Genomic DNA, 23,581 nt, shown 5'->3' with positions numbered 1-23,581 from the left:
CTTCCTGGCCCCCATGCTACCTGCCATTGTAAACGGCTCCCTCCCCTCAGATATTGTACCGCTCCCTTTTAAAAACGCTGTCATCACCTCCCCACCTCAGAAAACCCGCCCTCAACCCCTTTGCCCTTTCTGATGAAAGGTCATCACCCTGACATGTTAACTCTGTTTCTCTCTCCACAGATGCTGCCTGACCTGCTGAGCATATCCAACATTTTCTGTTTTTATTTCAGATTTCCTCCATCTGCAGTATTTTGCTTTTGTTTTAGTGTTGAATTCACTGCCACCTTTCTTCCAGGAATGCTAACCTTGAAGAAATTTTGCTCTTCTCTCCAATGGGATTTCCGTTTGTCTCTTTTACCTCATTCACCTTCATTGGTTTCTGTTCCCCTCCTTGTGTTTGATCAGGTGTCTACCAAAGCTCAATTTCACAGCCACATCTCCTTCCTTAGCAACTGTCACCAGCTCCGACTTATTCCACGTGGATTCCAAGTGAAATTGCAACCTTCGTGTTTCGGATCCACTCACAATTAGAAACCTCCTAGACATTGAGCGTTCTTCGAACTGCTGCTCTCACTGCACCTGAGATCCACTGTCAATGCCATGTGCTGCCACATGCACACTCTGACCTCTCTTCAGCAGCACTGACTCACTCGATCTCAAAGCTACCTATTCCACAGTTTCATTTCATCCGTCGCCACATCTGACACTCAAACAAAAAAACTTTTTTTCTTCCTTTCAGGTGTGAAGGATCGCAAACTCCAACAACCCATGGGTAGCAATGCCCCTCTGGATCTTTCTTCCCCTTCACTTCCCTCTGACCCCATCCCTTCTTCCAATCTTACCCCTTGCCATGTATTCACAGTACCCTCCAACCTTCCTCTCTCTGATACTGATCAACCTGTCCTTAAGCAATGCTTCAGCTTGATCCCCTTATGCCCCCATTTCAATGAATTTTGAGCTCAGAATGATGCTGAGCTCTTCTGTTGCCTCCACGCCCACTTCAATGGCTAGGAGTCTCTCCCATCCCAGCTCAGTGGACTCTTTTACCCGTCTCGCGTATTCTCCCTCCAACTGGACTGCTTCCTCTGGTGTCTTACTTTTTCTAGATTTTTTCGGTGTGCCATTGGCCATCTAAATTTGTCTGTTCTCCTCACTCACTCTAACCTGTTTCCCTCTGAACTTGCAGCTCTCTGTTCTCTCGGGTGCCAGCCTAATATTATCATTAAACCTGCTGATAATGATGGTGTTGTTGTCTGGTGAACCGACCTCTACCTTGCAGAGGCTGATTGCTAACTCTCTGATACTTCCTCCTACCTCCCCCTGGACCATGATCCCACTACTGAACGTCAAGCCATCGTTTCCAGGACTGTCACTGACCTCATCTCCGCTGGAAATCTTCCGTCCGTGGCTTCCAACCTCCTAGAGCCCCAAACTCGAAGAGCCCGCTTCTACCTACTTCCCAAGACACACAAACAGCACTGCCCTGGTATACCTATTGTTTCAGCCTGTTCCTGCCCCCCTGAACAGATTTCTTCCTATCTCAACTCTATCCCCTATTCTGTCATGCCTATCTCTCTATTTTCTATCCTCTTGTCCAGTTGCTTCTCACCTGCATCCGTGACTCTTCCGATGCCCTCGTCACTTCAATGGTTTCCAGTTTCCTGGTCCTCACTGTCTCCTCTTCGCCATGGACGTCCAATATCTCTACATCTCCATCCCCCACCAGGACGTTGTGAGGGTTCTCCCCTTCTACCTTGAACAGAGGCCCAACCAGTCCCCATCCACCACCAAAATAAAAGCAAAATACTGCGGATGCTGGAAATCTGAAACAAAAACAAGAAATGCTGGAATCACTCAGCAGGTCTGGCAGCATCTGTGGAAAGAGAAGCAGAGTTAACGTTTCGGGTCAGTGACCCTTCTTCGGAACTGACAAATATTAGAAAAGTTTTTTTCAGGTTGTTTTTCTTCAGGTTTGCACTTGCTGCTGTTCAATATTCAGTGTATTCACACCTAATCTGTACTAATGCTTTGTCTTTCAACACACCATTAACATATTGTTTGCCTTTGCTCTGTGACCTTTTGGTCAGCTATGTGGCCTGGTCCAATCTGCACCTTCTCCTTTGTTATCTCTTGCCCCACCCCCACCTCACTTGTTTATAATCTGTGACTTTTCTAATATTTGTCAGTTCCGAAGAAGGGTCACTGACCCGAAACGTTAACTCTGCTTCTCTTTCCACAGATGCTGCCAGACCTGCTGAGTGATTCCAGCATTTCTTGTTTTTGTCCCATCCACCACCACCCTCCTCCCCCTGGTTGAGCTTGTTCTCACATTGAACAACTTCTCCTTCAACTCCACTCACTTCCTCCAAACAAAACGTGTTGCTATGGTTACCCACATGGGTCCTAGATGTCCCTGCTTTTTTGTGGGATATGTGGAATGTTCCTTGTTCTAGTCCTACTTAGCCCCCTCCCTTACCTCTTTTTCCAGTGCATTGATGTCTTGTATCTGTGCTGGTTTCTGCTGTTGGGATGCATTAGAAAATTTCATCAACTTTGCTTCCAATTTCCACCCTTCCTTCTCTCATCTTCACATGGTCCATCTCCAACTCTTTCTTCCTTTCCTCGACTTCTTTGTCTTCATTTCTGGGGATCGGCTATCAACGACTATTCATTAATAGCCCACTGATGCCCTCAGCTACCTTGCCTACACTTACTTACACCCCACTTCCTGTAAGGACTCCATCCCATTCTCCCAGGTTCTCTGTTTCTGTCGCATCTGCTCTGATGATGTGACCTTCCATACCAGCACTTCTGATTTATCTTCCTTTTTGCTCAGCTGAGGAGCCCCCCCCCACTGTGGTTGACAGGGCCCTCGATCATGTCCATTCTATTTCCTACACTTTGGCTCTCACCCCCTTGCCTCCCTCCGACAACTATGATAGGGTTCCCCTTGTCCTCACCTTCCACCCCACCAGTCTGCATATTGAACGGATCATCTTCTGTCATCTCCAGCTTGATGCTGCAACCAAACACATCTCACCGCCCCCCCCCCCCTCAGCATTCTCCACTCCTCACTCATCCCAACACACCCTCCCCTTCAAAAGGCACATTTCCATGCAAGTGCAGGAGATGTAACACCTGCCCTTTTACCTCCTCTTTCCTCAGTGCCGAAGGCCCCAAACATTCCTTCCAGATGAAACAGCGATTCATGTGTACTTCTGTCGATTTAGTGTACTGTTTTCGCTGCTCACAAATCGGTCTGCTCTGCACTGGGGAGACCAAACACAGATTGAGTGACTGCTTTGCGGAACACCTGTTCAGTCCGCAAGCGTAGCTCCACGCTTCCGATCGCCAGTTATTTTAATTCTCCACCTTGCTGTCATGCTGACCTCTCTGTCCTTGGCCTCCTGCTGTGTTCCATTGAAGCTCAAGGAGCAGCATCTCCTCTTTTACTTAGGCACTTTACAAACTACTGGTCTCAACATTGAGTTCAACAATTTCAAACTGTAACCTCTGCCCCCATTTTGTTTCGTTGTCTTTCTCTTTCTTTGCTTTCAGGTGGCAGTTGTTCATCGTTCTGCCATTCACAGTTCCTTTAGACGCATCTTTTGTTTCTTTACTTGTCCAATTACCATTTCCTTTGGCCCTGCACCACCAACTCTTTTGTCATTTAATCTCTCCAGGAGTTCTGATGAAAGGTCATGGACCTGAAACATTAATTTTGTTTCTCTCTCCACAGATACTGTCTGGCCTGCCGGATATTTCCAACATTTTCTGGTTTTATTTCAGACACCCTTTACCACTTCTCTCGACCCCTGCACTTAATCAATTTACTTGTTCGACATACATTTCTGGATGAGTCGCAACCTCCTCAAATTAAAATATTGAGAAAGTCAAAGCTATTGTCTTTGCCACCCCCATTGCACACGCGGTTCCCTAGCCACCAATTCCAACCCCTTTCTAGCCATGGTCTGAGGCTCAGCCCGACTGTTCACAACCTCAGTGTTCTGTTCAACCCTGAAATGAGCTTCCAACCCCATACCCTCTCCATCACGAAAATCACCTACTTCCACCTCTGTAACATTGCCCACTTCTTCTCCAGCTCACCTCATCTGCTGCTGAAACCGTCATCCATGCCTTTGTCACCTCCAGACTTGACTATTCCAATGCTTTCTGGCCGGACTCCCATCCTCCATCCTCTGTAAACTTGAGCTTGTCTAACACCCTGTTTTCTAATCCAACCAAGTCCCATTCACCCATCACCCCTGTGCTTCCTGGCTCCCCATCCACCAATGCCTCAAATTTTAAATTCTCACCCTTGAGTTTAAATCCCTTCATGGCTTTGTCCTTGACTATCTCTTCCAACCCTAAAACCCTCTCTCCTCTGTGCTCTCTCTTCGTCCAGCTCTGGCTTTTTGTATATCCCCATTCCATTCACCCGCCGTTGGTGGCTGTGCGTTCAGCCATCTAGAGCCTATGCTCTGGGATTCGCTCCTTAAACCTCTCGGCCTCCCCACCTCTCTCTGCTCCTTCATTACCCCTCTTAAAACATACATCTTTGACCATGCTGAGGGAGATGTTGGCGTAGTGGTAATGTCACTGCACTAGTAATCTAGAGGCCCAGGCTAATGCCCTGGGGACATTGGTTCAAATCCTACCATGGCAGCTGGTGGAATTTAAATTTAATTAGTTAATTTTAAAAAATCTGGAATCGAAAGCGAGTCTCAGTAATGGTGCTCCCAGTTATGGTGCCATGAAACAATCATTGGTTGTCATAAAAACTTATCTGGTTCAGTAATGTCCTTTAGGGAAAGAAATCTGCCGTCCTTATCTGGTCTGGCCTACATGTGACTCCAGACCCACAGCAATGTGGTTGACTCTTGGTCAAGCCATTCAGTTGTTCAAGAAGGGCAATTAGGGCTGGGTAACAAATGCTGGCCTTGTCATTGATGCCCACATCCCATGAGAGAATTTTTTAAAAATGCTTTTGATCACCTCTTCTAATTACCCTTTCTTTGCCTCACCATCTATTTCTGTTTGATTAGGTTTAAAAGCTCTATTAATGCAAGTTGTTTTTGTTGTTAATGTAACACTTCCTCCATTTCCCTGTTTGCAGGCGGTGTGTTCAGATAGTTCACAAGCTCATCTGTTATCAGAAGAAGTGTAGAGTACGGTTACATTACACCTGGCGTGAACTCTGGTCAGGTGAGTGTCCTGTTATACCTGGTAGATAACATTATAGTACACCTGGAGCTGTGATCAGTTAAGATTAAATAGAGGATACACATTAGGAAGTGTTACCTTACAGAACAACAATTGAAATGTTCCATATTTTAATGTTTAAATAATATTCACCAGAGTTTTGCCATTCCACTATTGTCTTGTTCCCCCATCATGTGGGGTGGAATGAATGGAGATAGGGGTGGGACAGATGGGGGTAAGGCTGGGGGTGAGGGTGGGGTGGATGGGGGTGAGGGTGTGGGGGATGTGGGTGAGGGTAGGGAGGTGTGGACAGATGTGGGCGAGGGTGGGGGGGAATGTGGAGGAGGGTGGGGCGGATGTGGGCGAGGGTGTGGGGGATGTGGGTGAGAGTGAGGCTCGGGATGGATGTGAGTGAGGGTGGGGGGGTCGTGGGTGAGGGTAGGGGGGACGTGGGTGAGGGTGGGGAGGTGTAGGGGAGGGTGGGGCAGGTGGGGCGGACGTGGGCGAGGGTGGGGGGGACGTGGGCGAGGGTGGGGCGGATGTGGGGCAGTGTGGGGGGGATGAGGGTCGGCACGGGAGGGCATGCGGCAGCCACTCAATAAGTCTGAAGTCATGGACTTTGTTGCTTTATTTGTGGGTTCCTTTATTCACATTGGGAAACTTCATCAAATCCTTCTGTGATGGAAAGCCATGGAGAGGCAGGAGCAGGGTAGGGATGGGAAGACAGGAGACCTGAAGAAAGAGTCAGGAGGAGAAAATGAGTTGGAGGTGTTGGGGTGGGCATATCGAAAAAGCAACAGCCAGTAAGAATACAGGACTGTAGTGTAGGTTGTCATGGAGAAGAAGTGATGGGCAAAATCTGGAAATTGCTGATGCTGTACATGTTAATGAGAGATTGTAGTGTATGTCGATCATTGTGAGGCTTTTTCATGTAGGCCTTGCTCCATCCCAGTAATTTCCCACCCCGGCACCCTGTCTTCTCCTGCTGGCGTCCAGTTCCACAGTTGCCACTCACCTGTTACTGCTGACACCTTGCTTCATTGCTCAATTAGAAGGCCCTGGATTCAAGTCCCACTCTGGAGGCTTGAGTACAAATTCCAGGCTGAAACTCCCGGTGCAGTACTGAGGTGCCGTGCATATGTTACGACTGAGGCGGGAGGAGTGCACTGACTTTTCTAGTTCCACTTCTCCACAGGTCACAACTTATGTTTTTTAAAATGTTACCCAGTTACCGATGCAGTCAATCATACATATTTTTTTATTCATTCACGGGATGTGAGCGTCGCTGGCCAGGCCAGCATTTATTGCCCATACCTAATTGCCCTTGAGAAGGTGGTGGTGAGCTGCCTTCTTGAACCGCTGCAGTCCACGTTGGGTAGGTACACCCAGAGTGCTGTTAGGAAGGGAGTTCCAGGATTTTGACCCAGCGACAGTGAAGGAACGGCGATATAGCTCCAAGTCAGGATGGTTTGTGACTTGGAGGGGAACTTGCAGGTGGTGGTGTTCCCATGCATTTGCTGCCCTTGTCCTTCTAGTTGGTAGAGGTTGTGGGTTTGGAAGATGCTCTCTCAGGAGCCTTGGTGCATTGCTGCAGTGCATCTTGTAGATGGTACACACTGCTGCTACTATGCATCGGTGGTGGAGGGAGTGAATATTTGTGGATGGGGTGCCAATCAAGTGGACTGCTTTGTGCTGGATGGTGTCAAGCTTCTTGAGTGTTGGAGCTGCACCCATCCAGGCAAGTGGAGAGTATTCCATCACACTCCTGACTTGTTCCTTGTAGATGGTGGACAGGCTTTAGGGAGTCAGGAGGTGAGTTATTCACTGCAGGATTCCTAGCCTCTGACCTGCTCTTGTAGCCATGGTATTTATATGGCTACTCCAGTTCAGTTTCTGGTCAGTGGTAGCCCCTAGGATGTTGTTAGTGGGGGATTCAGCAATGGTAATGCCATTGAATGTCAAGGGGAGATGGTTAGATTCTCTCTTGTTGGAGATGGTCATTGCCACATCCCCACTTCTGACCTTATGATTGAAGGAAGGTCATTGATGAAGCAGCAGAAGATGGTTGGGCCTAGGCTACTACCCTGAGGAACTCCTGCAGTGATGTCCTGGAGCTCAGATGATTGACTTCCAACAACCACAACCATCTTCCTTTGCGTTAGGTATGACTCCAACCAGCAGAGAGTTTTCCCCCTGACTCCCATTGAATTCAGTTTTGCTCGGGCTCCTTGATGCCATACTCGGTCAAATGCTGCCTTGATATCAAGGGCAATCATTCTCACCTCACCTCTTGAGTTCAGCTCTTTTGTCCATGTTTGAACCAAGGCTGCCATGAGGTCAGGAGCTGAGTGGCCTTGGCAGAACCCAAACTGAGCATCACTGAGCAGGTTATTGCTAAGCAAGTGCCGCTTGATGGCACTGTTGATGACACTTTCCATCACTTTACTGATGATTGAGAGTAGACTGATGGGGCGGTAATTGGCTGCGTTGGATTTGTCCTGTTTTTTGTGTACAGGACATACTTGGGCAATTTTCCACATCGCCAGGTAGATGCCAGTGTTGTAGCTGCACTGGAACAGCTTGGCTAGGCACACGGCAAGTTCTGGAGCGCAGGTCTTCAGTACTATTGCTCGAATGTTGTCAGGGCCCATAGCCTTAGCAGTATCCAGTGCCTTCAGTCATTTATTGATATCACGTGGAGTGAGTCGAATTGGCTGAAGTCTGGCATCAGTGATGCTGGGGACTTCAGGAGGAGGCCAAGATGGATCATCAACCCGACACTTCTGGCTGAAGATTGTTGCAAATGCTTCAGCCTTATCTTTCGCACTGATGTGCTGGGCTCCCCCAGCATTGAGGATGGGGATATTTGTGGAGCCACCTCCTCCAGTTAGTTGTTTAATTGTCCACCACCATTCATGGCTGGATGTGGCAGGACTGCAGAGCTTAGATCTGATCCGTTGGTTATGGGATCGCTTAACTCTGTCTATTACATGCTGCTTACGCAGTTTGGCATGCAAGTAGTCCTCTGTTGTAGCTTCACCAGGTTGACACCTCATTTTGAGGTATGCCTGGTGTTGCTCCTTCATTGAACCAGGGTTGGTCTCCTGGCTTGATGGTAATGGTAGAGTGGGAGACATACCAGGCCATGAGGTCACAGATTGTGGTTGAGTACAATTCTGCTGCTACTGATGGCCCACAGCGCCTCGTGGATGCCCAGTTTTGCATTGCTAGATTTGTTTGAAATCTATCCCATTTAGCACGCTGATAGTGCCACACAACAAGATGGACGGTATCCTGAAAGTGAAGGTGGGACTTCGTCTCCACAAGGACTGTGCGGTGGTCACTGCTACCAATATACTCTACTCTTTATCCCAATATAAAATACACCAACCAGGTTTCTTTAATAAACAACAAAACTATCAGTTTATTATAAACCAAGACTTAACCAGTAACAAAGCTGACCATTATCACACAGATTGAAATATGAAAATTCCCCTTTTTAAATTCCCCACACACAAACTCACGCATACTGGAAAAAATACAGAAATTCTGTCTGCAGGGATCTGTTACAAAAAAAAGACAAAAAAGAATACTTTGGCTAAATACTTGCTAATTTTTGAAGAAAAAAGAGAAGATATGGAAACATTTCAGTTGTCCCTTTTGGTCAGGCATCTCAAATATGCATAGACTGCTGTGACTGGGATCTTTCTAGAGCCGTTCTTTTCAGGCGATCTTGAGGATCAGTTTGGCAGGTTTATCAGGAGAAATGCAGCATCAGTTTCTCTATTTCTTACACTTGATTCTCGGGAAATTCTCAAAGAGATGGAGGAAGGTGAGCTGATGGTGGCTGCTGTCTTGGCTGGTTTTCTCCAACTGTCTTGAAAACAGTTCACACCCCAACACAGTGTCCAAAGCAAAACCACAAACACTATCTCTAGAGTCAAGCCTTCTGACCCTTATAAATCCTGACCTGTCACTTCTCTGTAAACATCTTCCTCAGGTCACCAGGGCTTCTGTGTTTATTGCTTAAAGCACATGACTTCCAGCAAGGCTGTTTTTAAACAGCATCTCGGTGTCCTTTCAATGAACTGTCAACAGCAAAGCAAAGTCCAGCTTCTATGAAGTCTTCAGTCTTTCAATTAATCTATCTTCACAGTTTAATTATAAGTCCTCAAAAACATATACTGAACAAAAAATATCGAAGCACTTTTGTAACAGTGCCGCCTTTCAGATGGGGCATTAAATTGAGGCCCTCTCAGGCGGACATAAAAGATCCCATGGCACAACTTCAAGGAAGAGCAGTGGAGTTCTTCATTTATCCCTCAACCAACATCTAAAACAGATGTTATATTTCACTGCAGTTTGTGGGAGCTTTCTGTACACAGATTGGCTGCTGCCTTTTCTACATTACATCAGTGACTAGGCTTTAAAATTGGCTGCAAAGCCCTTTGGGATGTCCTGAAATTGTGAAAGGCGCGATATAAATGCAAGTTTTTTTTTTACTTCACGCAAATTCATTGTGAGTGAACCTATAAAGTCAGTCCCATACATCATCCAACTATAGGGCTGTCATAGCTGAGCCCAGTCCTGCCCTCTTGGTGACTTTTCACTGGATAGCAGTTGTGACTTTTCCAGCTGTGAAAAGCTTCACTTTGAGAAGACCCTTTCATCACAGGTTTAAATTGCAGGAGTACCAGCCTCCTCAATCATCCTTCGTGTTTGCCAGACTGTAGTGGACGGTTAATGTCTTTCCATTTGTGTTGGAAAGTCCTCCAAGCAGTGTTGCCTGTCAATCACGAGTCCACAGTCTGAGTGTTTCACTTTGCACAGAAATACTGGGTACGATCCAGGTATGGGGCAGAGATGGGATGGTGAAGATCACACCCCCCATTCCCATTCATTCACTCTGACGCACTTTGTCCATTACATTGCGTCTACAGCACAGAAAAAGGCCATTCGGCTCAATGGATTCATGCCTGTGTTTATGTTCCTCGAGCCTCCTCCTACCCCACTTCAGCTCACCCCATCAGCGTATCTTTCGATTCCTTTCTCCCTCATGTACTTATCTAGCTTCTCTTTAAATGTGTCTGCGATTCGCTTCAACTAATCCTTGTGGTAGCAGCTCTGTTCAATTTCACATTCGATCCAACTGTTGCAATTGCTATTACGTTTTGAGCCTAGCTGAAACATGTGAAGTAGCTCCACGATTCGGGGCCCCATGACACTGTGTGACTCATCAGAGGTGCGGGAGCACTGCTGTGTGTATGAGGCAGTTAAGATGAGCCCTTGAGTATTAAAGCTAATTTGCAATCACTGCTGGTGGTTTTGAGCTGGTGAGATGACAGCATTCTGGCAACAAGCATTGTACATTGCAAATGAATAGGACTGCATTTTCATTTTGTGCAAATGGCAGGATTGTCCATGCTTCTGAATCATACTAGTCGAAGTGCCAGAATTTCAAGCTGATGAGGCATTCCCTCCTACTGTCCACACATCATAAAGGAAAGTTAGGAGGAGATTTAATAGAGTTCAAAATTGAGGAGTTTTGATGGAACAAATAAGTTCTCAGTGGCGCAAGGTAACCAGAGGACACAGATAATTGGCAGAAGAACCAGCAGAGATGAGAATTTTTATTTACTCTGAGTTGTTCTGGAGTGCCCTGCCAGAAAGGGCAGTGGAAACAGATTCAATCGTAATTTTCTAAAGGGCATTGGATAAATACTTGAAAAGGAAAAATTTGCAGAGCTGTGGGGAAAGAGAAGGGGAATGAGACCAATAGAATAGCTCTTTCACAGAGCCAGCACAGGCCTGATAGGAACGGCAGCCTCCTGTACTGTAAGATTCTGTCTCTTACTTGCACCTAATTTAATGAATTTAAAAATTGGTGCAGGGCCATGAGCATTTTATTTTTAGAGATTACAACATTATCTGATGAGGCAGCAAATCATTTCAGGCCTTCTCAGGTTTTTCTGGACTGTTTGAGAATTAATTGCATCTGAAAGACAGAAGCATAACGGAATAAGTTCACATTGGTTTTCCTGAAATTACAGAAGAAATACGAAAAAGGAAACAAGGCCATCTGTCAGAGCAGTTAGTCAATACCTTGGGTCTCCATTAGCGTAATTTATACACTCGCTCTGTAGTCAACAGTCAGCCTGGTGCAGTCAATAGTTAGTAATCCAGTACCTGGTGCAGGGGAGCCTCTGTCCAGTTAGGAAACTGGTCAGTTTCAGCACTAATCATCTAGAGGAAGCCACAGAGGAGCTCTTTGGGAGCACAGGAACAGGAGGAGGCCATTCAGCCCCTTGACCCTGTTCCACCATTCAGTCAGATCATGGCTGATCTATATCACAACTCCATCTACTTGTCTTCATTCCATCTCTCTCGATACCTTACTCTACAAAAACCTATCGATCTCAATTTCAAAACTGACCTCCAATGTCAACACATTTTTTGTGGGTCAGTGGGGGGGGAGTTCCAGGTTTCCACGAGCCTTTGTGTGAAGAACTGTCTCCTGACATCACCACAAACAGCCAAGTCTTAATTCTCCACTAGAGAAAATAGTTCCTCTCTATTCGCCCTATCGAATCCTTTAATCGCCTGAAACATTTTTTTGAAATACAGGAACTGGAATAATGTACTTTTGCAGTAAGGGGGCAGTTAATGCTGAGATTGAGGCTAAAGCTCAGAGTTTCCAATTGGAGCCAAATACTGAGGGAGTGCTGCACTGTCAGAGGGTCAGTACTGAGGGAGCACTGCACTGTCGGAGGGTCAGAATTGAGGAAGCACTGCACTGTCGGAGGACCGGTACTGAGGGAGTGCCGCACTGTCGGAGGGCCGGTACTGAGGGAGTGCCGCACTGTCGGAGAGCCGGTACTGAGGGAGTGCCGCACTGTCGGAGGGTCGGTACTGAGGGAGGGCCGCACTGTCGGAGAGCCGGTACTGAGGGAGTGCCACACTGTCGGAGGGCCGGTACTGAGGGAGGGCCGGTACTGAGGGAGTGCCGCGCTGTCGGAGGGCCGGTACTGAGGGAGTGCCGCACTGTCGGAGGGCCGGTACTGAGGGAGTGCCGCACTGTCGGAGGGCCGGTACTGAGGGAGTGCCGCACTGTCGGAGGGCCGGTACTGAGGGAGTGCCGCACTGTCAGAGGGCCGGTACTGAGGGAGTGCCGCACTGTCGGAGGGCCGGTACTGAGGGAGTGCTGCACTGTCAGAGGTGCCACCTTTCAGACTAGATGGTAAACCAAAGTCCTGTCTGCCCTTTACATTGTATGTACAAGATCTTGCAGCCACTATTGGTGTCCCTGGTGTCTTGGTCTATATTCATCCCTTAACGAACGCACAAAAAAAATTTGCTGCCTCGTTTCCTATATTACAACAATGACTCCATTTCTTAACTTACTTCATTATCTGTAAAATGCTTTGGGATGTTCTGAGGTTGTGAAAACAGCTATGGAAATGCAAGCTGCTTCTTCCTCCCATTATCAGTGGCATTGTTTTCTGCTTTCTTTAGTCTCCCTGACTTTTTTTCCTTAATCTTTTTCTTTCTCTCTCCACCTGCAACTTGATTAAACTCTTCTGCTAAACCCCTTCCCTTGTATAACTTCCATCCTGCAGTTTCTTTTGCTGCCTGGCTCCCGATCAGGTTGCCTTGCAGCCAAATCAGATCAGCAGCACAGCACATGCAGCGAAGCTCAGTCACTACAGCTATGTAACATCTGTTCCCACCATCTGTTATTGTCTCTTTTTTCCTCCCTCTTGTTGGAAATTGTTTAGAATCAGCAAACTAAGTCCTTACCATCTGAGGTTAATTACTTCTTCAGTCAGAAAAGTTTTGTACAAAAGCCAAATTCTGCAGATGCTGGAAATCTGAAATAAAAGCAGAAAATGCTGGAAGTACTCAGCAGGTCAAGTTATATCTGTGGAAAGGGGAGCAGTTACCTTTTGGGTTGATAATCTTTCGTCTGAACAGGAGTTTAATGTCTCATCTGAAGGATGCTACTTCTGGCAATTCAACCACCACCACTTGTTAATGGAATTACAAGTGCCACACTAGTTACAGTAATGGGCCTATTCTGGGCTAGGGGTAAAATGTGTGGAAGCTGTGTAGAGGGAGCTTTACTCAGCATCTAAACTATATTACATCGGATGTGGGGAGAGGATCATCAGATCAAGAGGAGGTCGTTCAGCCCATCAAGCCTATTCCATCATTCTGTTAGATCATTGCTGATCTGTACCTGCACTCCATTTACCTGCCTTTTCTCCTTGATGTTCTTACCCAACAAAACTCTATCAACAGCAGTCTTCAAAATGTCAATTGATCCCCAACATCCACACCCTTTTGGCGCGGAAGTTCCAACTTTCCACTAAACCTTTGTGTGTAGAGGTGCTTCCTGATTCCTTTCCTGAATGGCCTAGTTCTACATAGAATATGCAGCACAGAAACAGGCCATTCAGCCCATCCATTCCATGCCAACATTTATGCTGTATACAAGCCTCCTCCCATCTTGTCTAACTCTATCAGCATGACCATATATTGCATTCTCCCTTTATCTATTTATCTAGCTGCTTGAATCCATCCACACTATTCACCTCAACCAATCCCAGTGGTAGCAAGTTCCACATTCTCACTCCTGTCTGGGTAAAGAAGGTTCATCTGAATTCCCTATTTGATTTCTTGGTGACTATCTTATATATTATGTTTATATGATAGTTTTGCTCTACCGCTGAAGACACTCTCTGTGTCTACTCTATAAAAACCTTGCATTGTTTCAAAGACCTCTATTCAGTCACCCATCAGCCTTCTCTTCTAAAGAGATTCAGCCTGTTCATCCTTTCCTGATAGGTTCTAGTCATAGAGTTATACAGCACAGAAACAGGCTCTTTGGCTCATCGTGTCTGTGCCAACCATCAAACACCTATCTATTCTAATCCCATTTTCCAGCACTTGGCCCGTAGCCTTGTATGCTATGGCGTTTCAAGTGCTCATCGAAATACTTAAGTATTGTGAGGGTTCCTGCCTCTACCACCCCTTCAGGCAGTGTGTTCCAGATTCCAACCACCCTCTGGGTGAAAGAATTTTTCCTCAAATCCCCTCTAAACCTCCTGTCCCTTACCTTAAATCTATGCCCCCTGTTATTGACACCTCTGCTAAGGGAAAAAGCTTCTTCCTATCTAACCTATCTGTGCCCCTCATAATTTTGTATACCTCAAACAGGTCCCCCTCAGCCTTCTCTGCTCTCAGGAAAACAACCCTCTCCTATTCAGTCTCTCTTCATAGCTGAAATGCTCCAGCCCAGGCAACATCCTGGTGAATCTCCTCTGCACCCTCTCCAGTGCAATCACATCCTTCCTATAATGTGGCGACCAGAATTGCACACAGTACTCCAGCTGTGGCCTAACTAGCGTTTTATACAGCTCCATCATAACCTCCCTGCTCTTATATTCTATTCCTCGGCTAATAAAGGCAAGTATCCCATATGCCTTCCTAACCACTTTATCTACCTGTGCTGCTGCCTTCAGTGATCTATGGAAAAGTACACCAAGATCCCTCTGACCCTCTGTACTTCCTAGGGTCCTACCATCTATTGTATATTCCCTTGCCTTGTTAGTCCTCCCAAAATGCATCACCTCACACTTCTCAGGATTAAATTTCATTTGCCACAGCTCCCCCCATCTTAGAAATGATCTCCCCCTGACAACGCCATGCTGACTATCGCTTGTCACAGTGACTATCCACTGGGATAAACTTAACATCACACATTGGAAAGGAACAGAACAGATTCCAGACCGAGCAGATTGTTTCCAGTTCTGTAGGAAAATGGTGTAAACCTCCATGGCTGGTTTGTTGGGCTGATATAAAACTGCACACTAGAGGGTCCCAGCTCTGATTGTTCAGTTTGTGTCGGGTTACTTGATCTTTGCCAGGAAGCAGAAGTGAAACAGGTGAAACTTGGCTTTCTGTTGGGCTGGGGAGAGGTTCAGCCATAGTTCCCTCCTAAGATGGTGCTGGAAAGTGCTTCGAGTCGGTGAGAGTCTGAGCTCCGTGAACATCATTTCCTAACATTATGCACCCCTATCAAGGGAGTAGGAGAAAGATTCAGTAGTCAAAATTGTGTATCTTTTTGTTTTATTGCTTTTCTTACTGTCTGCTTCATGTAATTCCAGCACTGATCAATCTGTTGAAGTTCCTGATGTCAAATGAGACTGTTCTCCTGGAAAAATACAACATCTTTGCTTTGGCCTTAATGGTGAGCCATTATTTTGCAATGTACATTTTATTAATGTTCTCTGTGTCCCACAGATGACAGGACAGCGAGGCAACTTACCGCAAAACACTCTAAGTAACTGCCAGGTTGCTCAGGCCTTTTCCAACAGAATTCTTCAATGTTTACTGTTATGTATGAAATTGTGTGACTGACTGAACCTATGTGAGTGCAACCATGTGACTGATCCCTCGACAGTGCGGCCCTGTCACCATGTGACTGACCCCTCGACAGTGCGGCCCTGTCACCATGTGACTGATCCCTCGACAGTGCGGCCCTGTCACCATGTGACTGACCCCTCGACAGTGCGGCCCTGTCACCATGTGACTGACCCCTCGACAGTGCGGCCCTGTCACCATGTGACTGATCCCTCGACAGTGCAGCCCTGTCACCATGTGACTGACCCCTCGACAGTGCGGCCCTGTCACCATGTGACTGATCCCTCGACAGTGCAGCCCTGTCACCATGTGACTGATCCCTCGACAGTGCAGCCCTGTCACCATGTGACTGATCCCTCGACAGTGCAGCCCTGTCACCATGTGACTGACCCCTCGACAGTGCAGCCCTGTCACCATGTGACTGACCCCTCGACAGTGCGGCCCTGTCACCATGTGACTGATCCCTCGACAGTGCAGCCCTGTCACCATGTGACTGACCCCTCGACAGTGCGGCCCTGTCACCATGTGACTGATCCCTCGACAGTGCAGCCCTGTCACCATGTGACTGATCCCTCGACAGTGCAGCCCTGTCACCATGTGACTGATCCCTCGACAGTGCTGCCCTGTCACCATGTGACTGATCCCTCGACAGTGCGGCCCTGTCACCATGTGACTGATCCCTCGACAGTGCAGCCCTGTCACCATGTGACTGACCGCTCGACAGTGCAGCCCTGTCACCATGTGACTGATCCCTCGACAGTGCAGCCCTGTCACCATGTGACTGACCCCTCGACAGTGCAGCCCTGTCACCATGTGACTGACCCCTCGACAGTGCAGCCCTGTCACCATGTGACTGATCCCTCGACAGTGCAGCCCTGTCACCATGTGACTGACCCCTCGACAGTGCAGCCCTGTCACCATGTGACTGACCCCTCGACAGTGCAGCCCTGTCACCATGTGACTGATCCCTCGACAGTGCAGCCCTGTCACCATGTGACTGACCCCTCGACAGTGCAGCCCTGTCACCATGTGACTGATCCCTCGACAGTGCAGCCCTGTCACCATGTGACTGACCCCTCGACAGTGCAGCCCTGTCACCATGTGACTGATCCCTCGACAGTGCAGCCCTGTCACCATGTGACTGACCGCTCGACAGTGCAGCCCTGTCACCATGTGACTGATCCCTCGACAGTGCAGCCCTGTCACCATGTGACTGACCGCTCGACAGTGCAGCCCTGTCACCATGTGACTGATCCCTCGACAGTGCGGCCCTGTCACCATGTGACTGATCCCTCGACAGTGCAGCCCTGTCACCATGTGACTGACCGCTCGACAGTGCAGCCCTGTCACCATGTGACTGACCCCTCGACAGTGCAGCCCTGTCACCATGTGACTGATCCCTCGACAGTGCAGCCCTGTCACCATGTGACTGACCGCTCGACAGTGCAGCCCTGTCACCATGTGACTGATCCCTCGACAGTGCAGCCCTGTCACCATGTGACTGATCCCTCGACAGTGCGGCCCTGTCACCATGTGACTGATCCCTCGACAGTGCGGCCCTGTCACCATGTGACTGATCCCTCGACAGTGCGGCCCTGTCACCATGTGACTGACCGCTCGACAGTGCAGCCCTGTCACCATGTGACTGACCCCTCGACAGTGCGGCCCTGTCACCATGTGACTGATCCCTCGACAGTGCGGCCCTGTCACCATGTGACTGATCCCTCGACAGTGCGGCCCTGTCACCATGTGACTGATCCCTCGACAGTGCGGCCCTGTCACCATGTGACTGATCCCTCGACAGTGCGGCCCTGTCACCATGTGACTGATCCCTCGACAGTGCAGCCCTGTCACCATGTGACTGATCCCTCGACAGTGCAGCCCTGTCACCATGTGACTGATCCCTCGACAGTGCAGCCCTGTCACCATGTGACTGATCCCTCGACAGTGCAGCCCTGTCACCATGTGACTGACCGCTCGACAGTGCAGCCCTGTCACCATGTGACTGACCGCTCGACAGTGCAGCCCTGTCACCATGTGACTGACCGCTCGACAGTGCAGCCCTGTCACCATGTGACTGACCGCTCGACAGTGCAGCCCTGTCACCATGTGACTGACCGCTCGACAGTGCAGCCCTGTCACCATGTGACTGATCCCTCGACAGTGCAGCCCTGTCACCATGTGACTGATCCCTCGACAGTGCAGCCCTGTCACCATGTGACTGATCCCTCGACAGTGCAGCCCTGTCACCATGTGACTGATCCCTCGACAGTGCAGTCCTGTCACCATGTGACTGACCGCTCGACAGTGCAGCCCTGTCACCATGTGACTGACCGCTCGACAGTGCAGCCCTGTCACCATGTGACTGACCGCTCGACAGTGCAGCCCTGTCACCATGTGACTGATCCCTCGACAGTGCAGCCCTGTCACCATGTGACTGACCCCTCGACAGTGCAGCCCTGTCACCATGTGACTGACCCCTCGACAGTGCAGCCCTGTCACCATGTGACTGACCCCTCGACAGTGCAGCCCTGTCACCATGTGACTGACCCCTCGACAGTGCAGCCCTGTCACCATGTGACTGACCCCTCGACAGTGCAGCCCTGTCACCATGTGACTGACCCCTCGACAGTGCAGCCCTGTCACCATGTGACTGACCCCTCGACAGTGCAGCCCTGTCACCATGTGACTGACCCCTCGACAGTGCAGCCCTGTCACCATGTGACTGACCCCTCGACAGTGCAGCCCTGTCACCATGTGACTGACCGCTCGACAGTGCAGCCCTGTCACCATGTGACTGACCCCTCGACAGTGCAGCCCTGTCACCATGTGACTGACCCCTCGACAGTGCAGCCCTGTCACCATGTGACTGACCGCTCGACAGTGCAGCCCTGTCACCATGTGACTGACCGCTCGACAGTGCAGCCCTGTCACCATGTGACTGACCCCTCGACAGTGCAGCCCTGTCACCATGTGACTGACCCCTCGACAGTGCAGCTCTGTCACCATGTGACTGATCCCTCGACAGTGCAGCCGTCACCATGTGACTGATCCCTCGACAGTGCAGCCCTGTCACCATGTGACTGATCCCTCGACAGTGCAGCCCTGTCACCATGTGACTGATCCCTCGACAGTGCAGCCCTGTCACCATGTGACTGACCCTTCGATAATGCGGCGTTGTCATCATGTGACTGATCCCTCGACAGTGCAACCCTGTCACCATGTGACTGACCCTTCGATAATGCGGCGTTGTCATCATGTGACTGATCCCTCGACAGTGCGACCCTGTCACCATGTGACTGATCCCTCGACAGTGCAGCCCTGTCACCATGTGACTGACCCCTCAACAGTGCATCCCTGTCACCATGTGTCTGACCCCTCGATTGTGCGACCCTGTCACCATGTGACTGACCCCTCGATAATGCGGCATTGTCACCATGTGACTGACTGACCCCTTGAGAGTGCGGCCTGGTCACTTTGTGACTGACTCCTTGAGAGTATGGCCCAGTCACAGTGTGACTGACTGACCCCTCGACTGTGCGACCCTGTCAGTATGTTACTGACCCCTCGACAGTGCGGCCCTGTCACCATGTGACTGACCCCTCGACAGTGCAGCCCTGTCACCATGTGACTGACCCCTCGACAGTGCAGCCCTGTCACCATGTGACTGACCCCTCGACAGTGCAGCCCTGTCACCATGTGACTGACCCCTCGACAGTGCAGCCCTGTCACCATGTGACTGACCGCTCGACAGTGCAGCCCTGTCACCATGTGACTGACCCCTCGACAGTGCAGCCCTGTCACCATGTGACTGACCCCTCGACAGTGCAGCCCTGTCACCATGTGACTGACCGCTCGACAGTGCAGCCCTGTCACCATGTGACTGACCGCTCGACAGTGCAGCCCTGTCACCATGTGACTGACCCCTCGACAGTGCAGCCCTGTCACCATGTGACTGACCCCTCGACAGTGCAGCCGTCACCATGTGACTGATCCCTCGACAGTGCAGCCCTGTCACCATGTGACTGATCCCTCGACAGTGCAGCCCTGTCACCATGTGACTGATCCCTCGACAGTGCAGCCCTGTCACCATGTGACTGACCCTTCGATAATGCGGCGTTGTCATCATGTGACTGATCCCTCGACAGTGCAACCCTGTCACCATGTGACTGACCCTTCGATAATGCGGCGTTGTCATCATGTGACTGATCCCTCGACAGTGCGACCCTGTCACCATGTGACTGATCCCTCGACAGTGCAGCCCTGTCACCATGTGACTGACCCCTCAACAGTGCATCCCTGTCACCATGTGTCTGACCCCTCGATTGTGCGACCCTGTCACCATGTGACTGACCCCTCGATAATGCGGCATTGTCACCATGTGACTGACTGACCCCTTGAGAGTGCGGCCTGGTCACTTTGTGACTGACTCCTTGAGAGTATGGCCCAGTCACAGTGTGACTGACTGACCCCTCGACTGTGCGACCCTGTCAGTATGTTACTGACCCCTCGACAGTGCGGCCCTGTCACTGTGTGACTGACCCCTCGACAGTGCGGCCCAGTCACTGTGTGATTAACCCCTTGATAGTGTGGCCCTGTCACTGTGTCACTGACTGACCATTCGATAATGCGGTCCTGTCACTGTGTCACTGACTGACTCCTCGATAGTCCGGCCCTGTCATTGTGTCACTGACTGACCCCTTGATAATGCGGTCCTGTCACTGTGTCACTGACTGACTCCTCGATAGTCCGGCCCTGTCATTGTGTCACTGACTGACCCCTCGATAGTGCGGTCCTGTTACTGTGTTACTGACTGACTCCTCGATAGTGCGGCCCTTTCACTGTGTCACTGAGTGACCCCTCGATAGTGCGGCCCTTTCACTGTGTCACTGAGTGACCCCTCGATAGTGCGGCCCTGTCACTGTGTCACTGACTGACCCCTCGATAGTGCGGCCATGTCACTGTCACTGACTGACCCCTCGTTAGTGCAGCCCTGTCACTGTATCACTGACTGATTATTGGGAAACTTCCATGGGAGCACAAATGATTCCTTCAGTTCTTGGCTGCATTGAAAGCTTGTGGGATCAAAGCCGACATTACAAATGGGCACTGAATTGGCTGGAAAATGCAAAGCAGAAGTATATGGCTATCGGGAGTGATATTTCGAATTGGACAGCCTGCAGACTTTGAGCTTGGATGCTGAAATCCTGCAGCTCGTAATGTATATTAATGACAAAAAAGAGCTGCTACACTTTAAATGGAATGTTAAAGTTTGCAGATTGTAGCAAAAAGGATTTTTACAAGTGATGGATTGCTCTCAGAGTTACCTAGCAACAAAAACCTAGCAACAGGGCAGATGAAGTCACATGACAGTTTACGTAGTATCTTTAGGGACAGGAACAGGCCACCAGGATCGACAAGCCTGTTCATTTTTTATTGACCTCAAACTCACAGACCCACCTCCTCAATCTCCCTCAATCCCTACCCCTCTCCACAACTGCATCCACTCGTCCCGTGAGCCCACTTTAACCGTGCACACTGCAACATCCCTCCCCAGTAGCCTGTTCCATGCAGCTCTTTTTGATCTGAGCCACAAAATTACTCCTGGATATCAGCAGGCTATAGCTTAACGCACTCATGTGAAGTTCCTCTGTCTGCTTATTCAGTTTAGACACTAACCCGGCCAGAATATACGGGTTATTGCTTGCGCTACAGTACCATGCAGAGAGCATAGCAACAGGAGGAGGCCTCCAGTCTGTTCTGTCATTCAATTAGATCATGGCTGAACTGTATCTTAACTTCATTTACCTGTCTTGGTTCTGTAACCCTTCATACCATTACCCAACAAAAATCTATCAATTTCAGTTTAGAAATTTTCAGTTGACCCCCAAGCTCTACAGCTTTTTAGGGGAGAGTGTTAGAGATTTCCACTACCCTTTGCGACGTCACCCCTGAAAGGCCTGGCTCTAATTTTAAGGTGCTGGACTCCGCCCACCAGAGGAAATAATTTCTCTCTCTCAATATTAACAGCTCCTTTAATCATCTTAAACTCCTCAATTAGATCACCCCCTAATCTTCTAAACTTGAAGGAGGACAAGCCTAGTCTATGCAACCTGTCCTTAGAATTTAACCCTTTTCGCCAGAGGAATGTCACACGAGTAGATTTCCCTTTTGCCTGTTAATAACGGCAGCCAGAATGTATTGGAGACAGCTGGACAGTGGCAACACTGAGGTGATTTAAGAACTCCCTACCCATTGAGGCAGTGCAGAGTGTTGCAAAGTCTCATTAACCCATGCCAGCTGACTCAGGGCAGGGCTGCTCCTGTTGTGAAGTGTTTGCCTTTTCCACCATCCTCTGAAAAGTGTAACAGAAGAATTGAGCTATGGCTCCTTTTCGTTGCAGGTCGTGAATTTATTCAATGTGTTTATTACGTATGGCGACACTTTCCTCCCCACGCCAAGCAGTTATGATGAACTTTACTACGAGATCATTCGAATGCACCAGGTCTTCGATAACTTATATTCAATGGGTGAGTTACTTCTTGAATTGCAGTCACTGTTGTAGGAGATGTGGCAGCCAATTTGCGCACAGCAAGCTTCCACAAATAGCAACGTGATAATGATTAGATAACCTGTTTTGTGATGTTGGTTGAGAGATGAATATTGACCCCAGGAGACTGGGGAGAACTCCTCTGCTCTTTAAATATTGGGGTAGGATCTTTTACTTCCACCTGAAAAGGCAGATGGAGTCTCTGTTTAACATCTTCTCCAAAAGATGGCACCTCCAACAATGCAGCACTGGGAGCGTCAGCCTGGATTTTGTGCTCAGCAACTTGGGTTGCAGAATCTGAGGAAAGGTATGAGCACATGAGACCCTTCCTCGTGGCTGCGGATACACTGGCTCTAGCCTCTTATACGTCTCTTTTCGATTTACTGTACCATTGTTGGCCATGCTTTCAGTCACCTAGGTCCCACTTCCTAGTATTCCCCCTCCAAACTCCTCCACTTCCCTACTCTGTTTTTCAGAATCTCCTTAAAGCTGCTCTCAGAACTCTGGCTAGCCCTCTTCAATCTCCCTCCCTTTGAATCCACATCCATTTTTTTCCTTTGTGCCTCTGAGAGTCGTCCTGGGTCATTTTACTTTATCCAAGATACTACATGAATGCAGGTTATTACAGACGCAACTTTCTGTTCACACGTTTCGATATAAGTGTTGCCATGGATGAGTTTGAATTGAGTGCTAGTGACCTTTATTTTTGCTCTGTTATAGTTTTAAGGCTTTCGACAAACAGCGGTCAGTGGAAGGAGCCAGCAAGCAAAGTGACACATGCGCTGGTCAATGTCAGGTAAGCAACACACACAGATGGCAAGTGGCAAACTCCAGAATAGATCAGTTGGGCTGAATGGCCTCTTTCAGTGCTGCAGACTCGATGTAAGTGGGGACCACTTTCACTGTTATTGCTTTGGTTTTATCCATTCCAATTTGGGAATGTTATAATACAACTGTGCAGTTGTACAGTTTTTAAGCCTATTAACACAAATATATATCACAATACCAGACTATATTGGATAAAATATAGCGGAGTTATAAAAACGAACTTGTATTTATATAGAGCTTTTCATGACCTCAGGATTTCCCAAGGCGCTTTACAGCCAATGAAAGACTTTTTGAAGTGTCGTCACTGTTGTAATGCAGGAAAGGTGCCAACCAATTTGCGCATAGCAAGATCCCACTACCAACAGTGAGATAATGACAATATTGTGTATCAGTTATGTTGGTTGTAGGATAAATATTGACTGAGAACTCCCCTGCTGCTGTTCAACAGTGCCATGGGATTTTTTAACATCCACCTGAGAGGGCAGACGGGGCCTCGGTTTAACGTCTCATTTGAAAATGTCTCCTCAGACTGTGCAGCACTCCCTCAGTACTGCACTGGAAGCGTCTGCCTAGATTTTG

General features: G+C 48.8%; 1 protein-coding gene across 4 annotated transcripts in view; it reads left to right on the top strand.

Annotated features, from left to right (window-relative positions):
* The window catches only part of armh3 (armadillo like helical domain containing 3), a 197,374-nt gene that overhangs the window by 93,935 nt on the left and 79,858 nt on the right, over positions 1-23,581 (top strand). For all 4 annotated transcript variants that reach the window (XR_010977082.1, XR_010977080.1, XM_068053169.1 and 1 more), the window contains exons 20-23: positions 5,117-5,205; positions 15,369-15,451; positions 22,028-22,154; positions 22,895-22,970. Coding sequence is in view for 2 of the 4 variants with exons in the window: in XM_068053169.1 (XP_067909270.1) it covers positions 5,117-5,205; positions 15,369-15,451; positions 22,028-22,154; positions 22,895-22,970 (375 nt within the window). In the remaining 2 variants the exon portion in view is untranslated. The remainder of the gene's footprint in view (positions 1-5,116; positions 5,206-15,368; positions 15,452-22,027; positions 22,155-22,894; positions 22,971-23,581) is intronic.

This window comes from Heterodontus francisci, chromosome 20 (assembly GCF_036365525.1).
Source record: "Heterodontus francisci isolate sHetFra1 chromosome 20, sHetFra1.hap1, whole genome shotgun sequence".
Taxonomy (NCBI): Eukaryota; Metazoa; Chordata; class Chondrichthyes; order Heterodontiformes; family Heterodontidae; genus Heterodontus; species Heterodontus francisci.
This window is presented reverse-complemented; position numbering and strand designations above follow the sequence as displayed.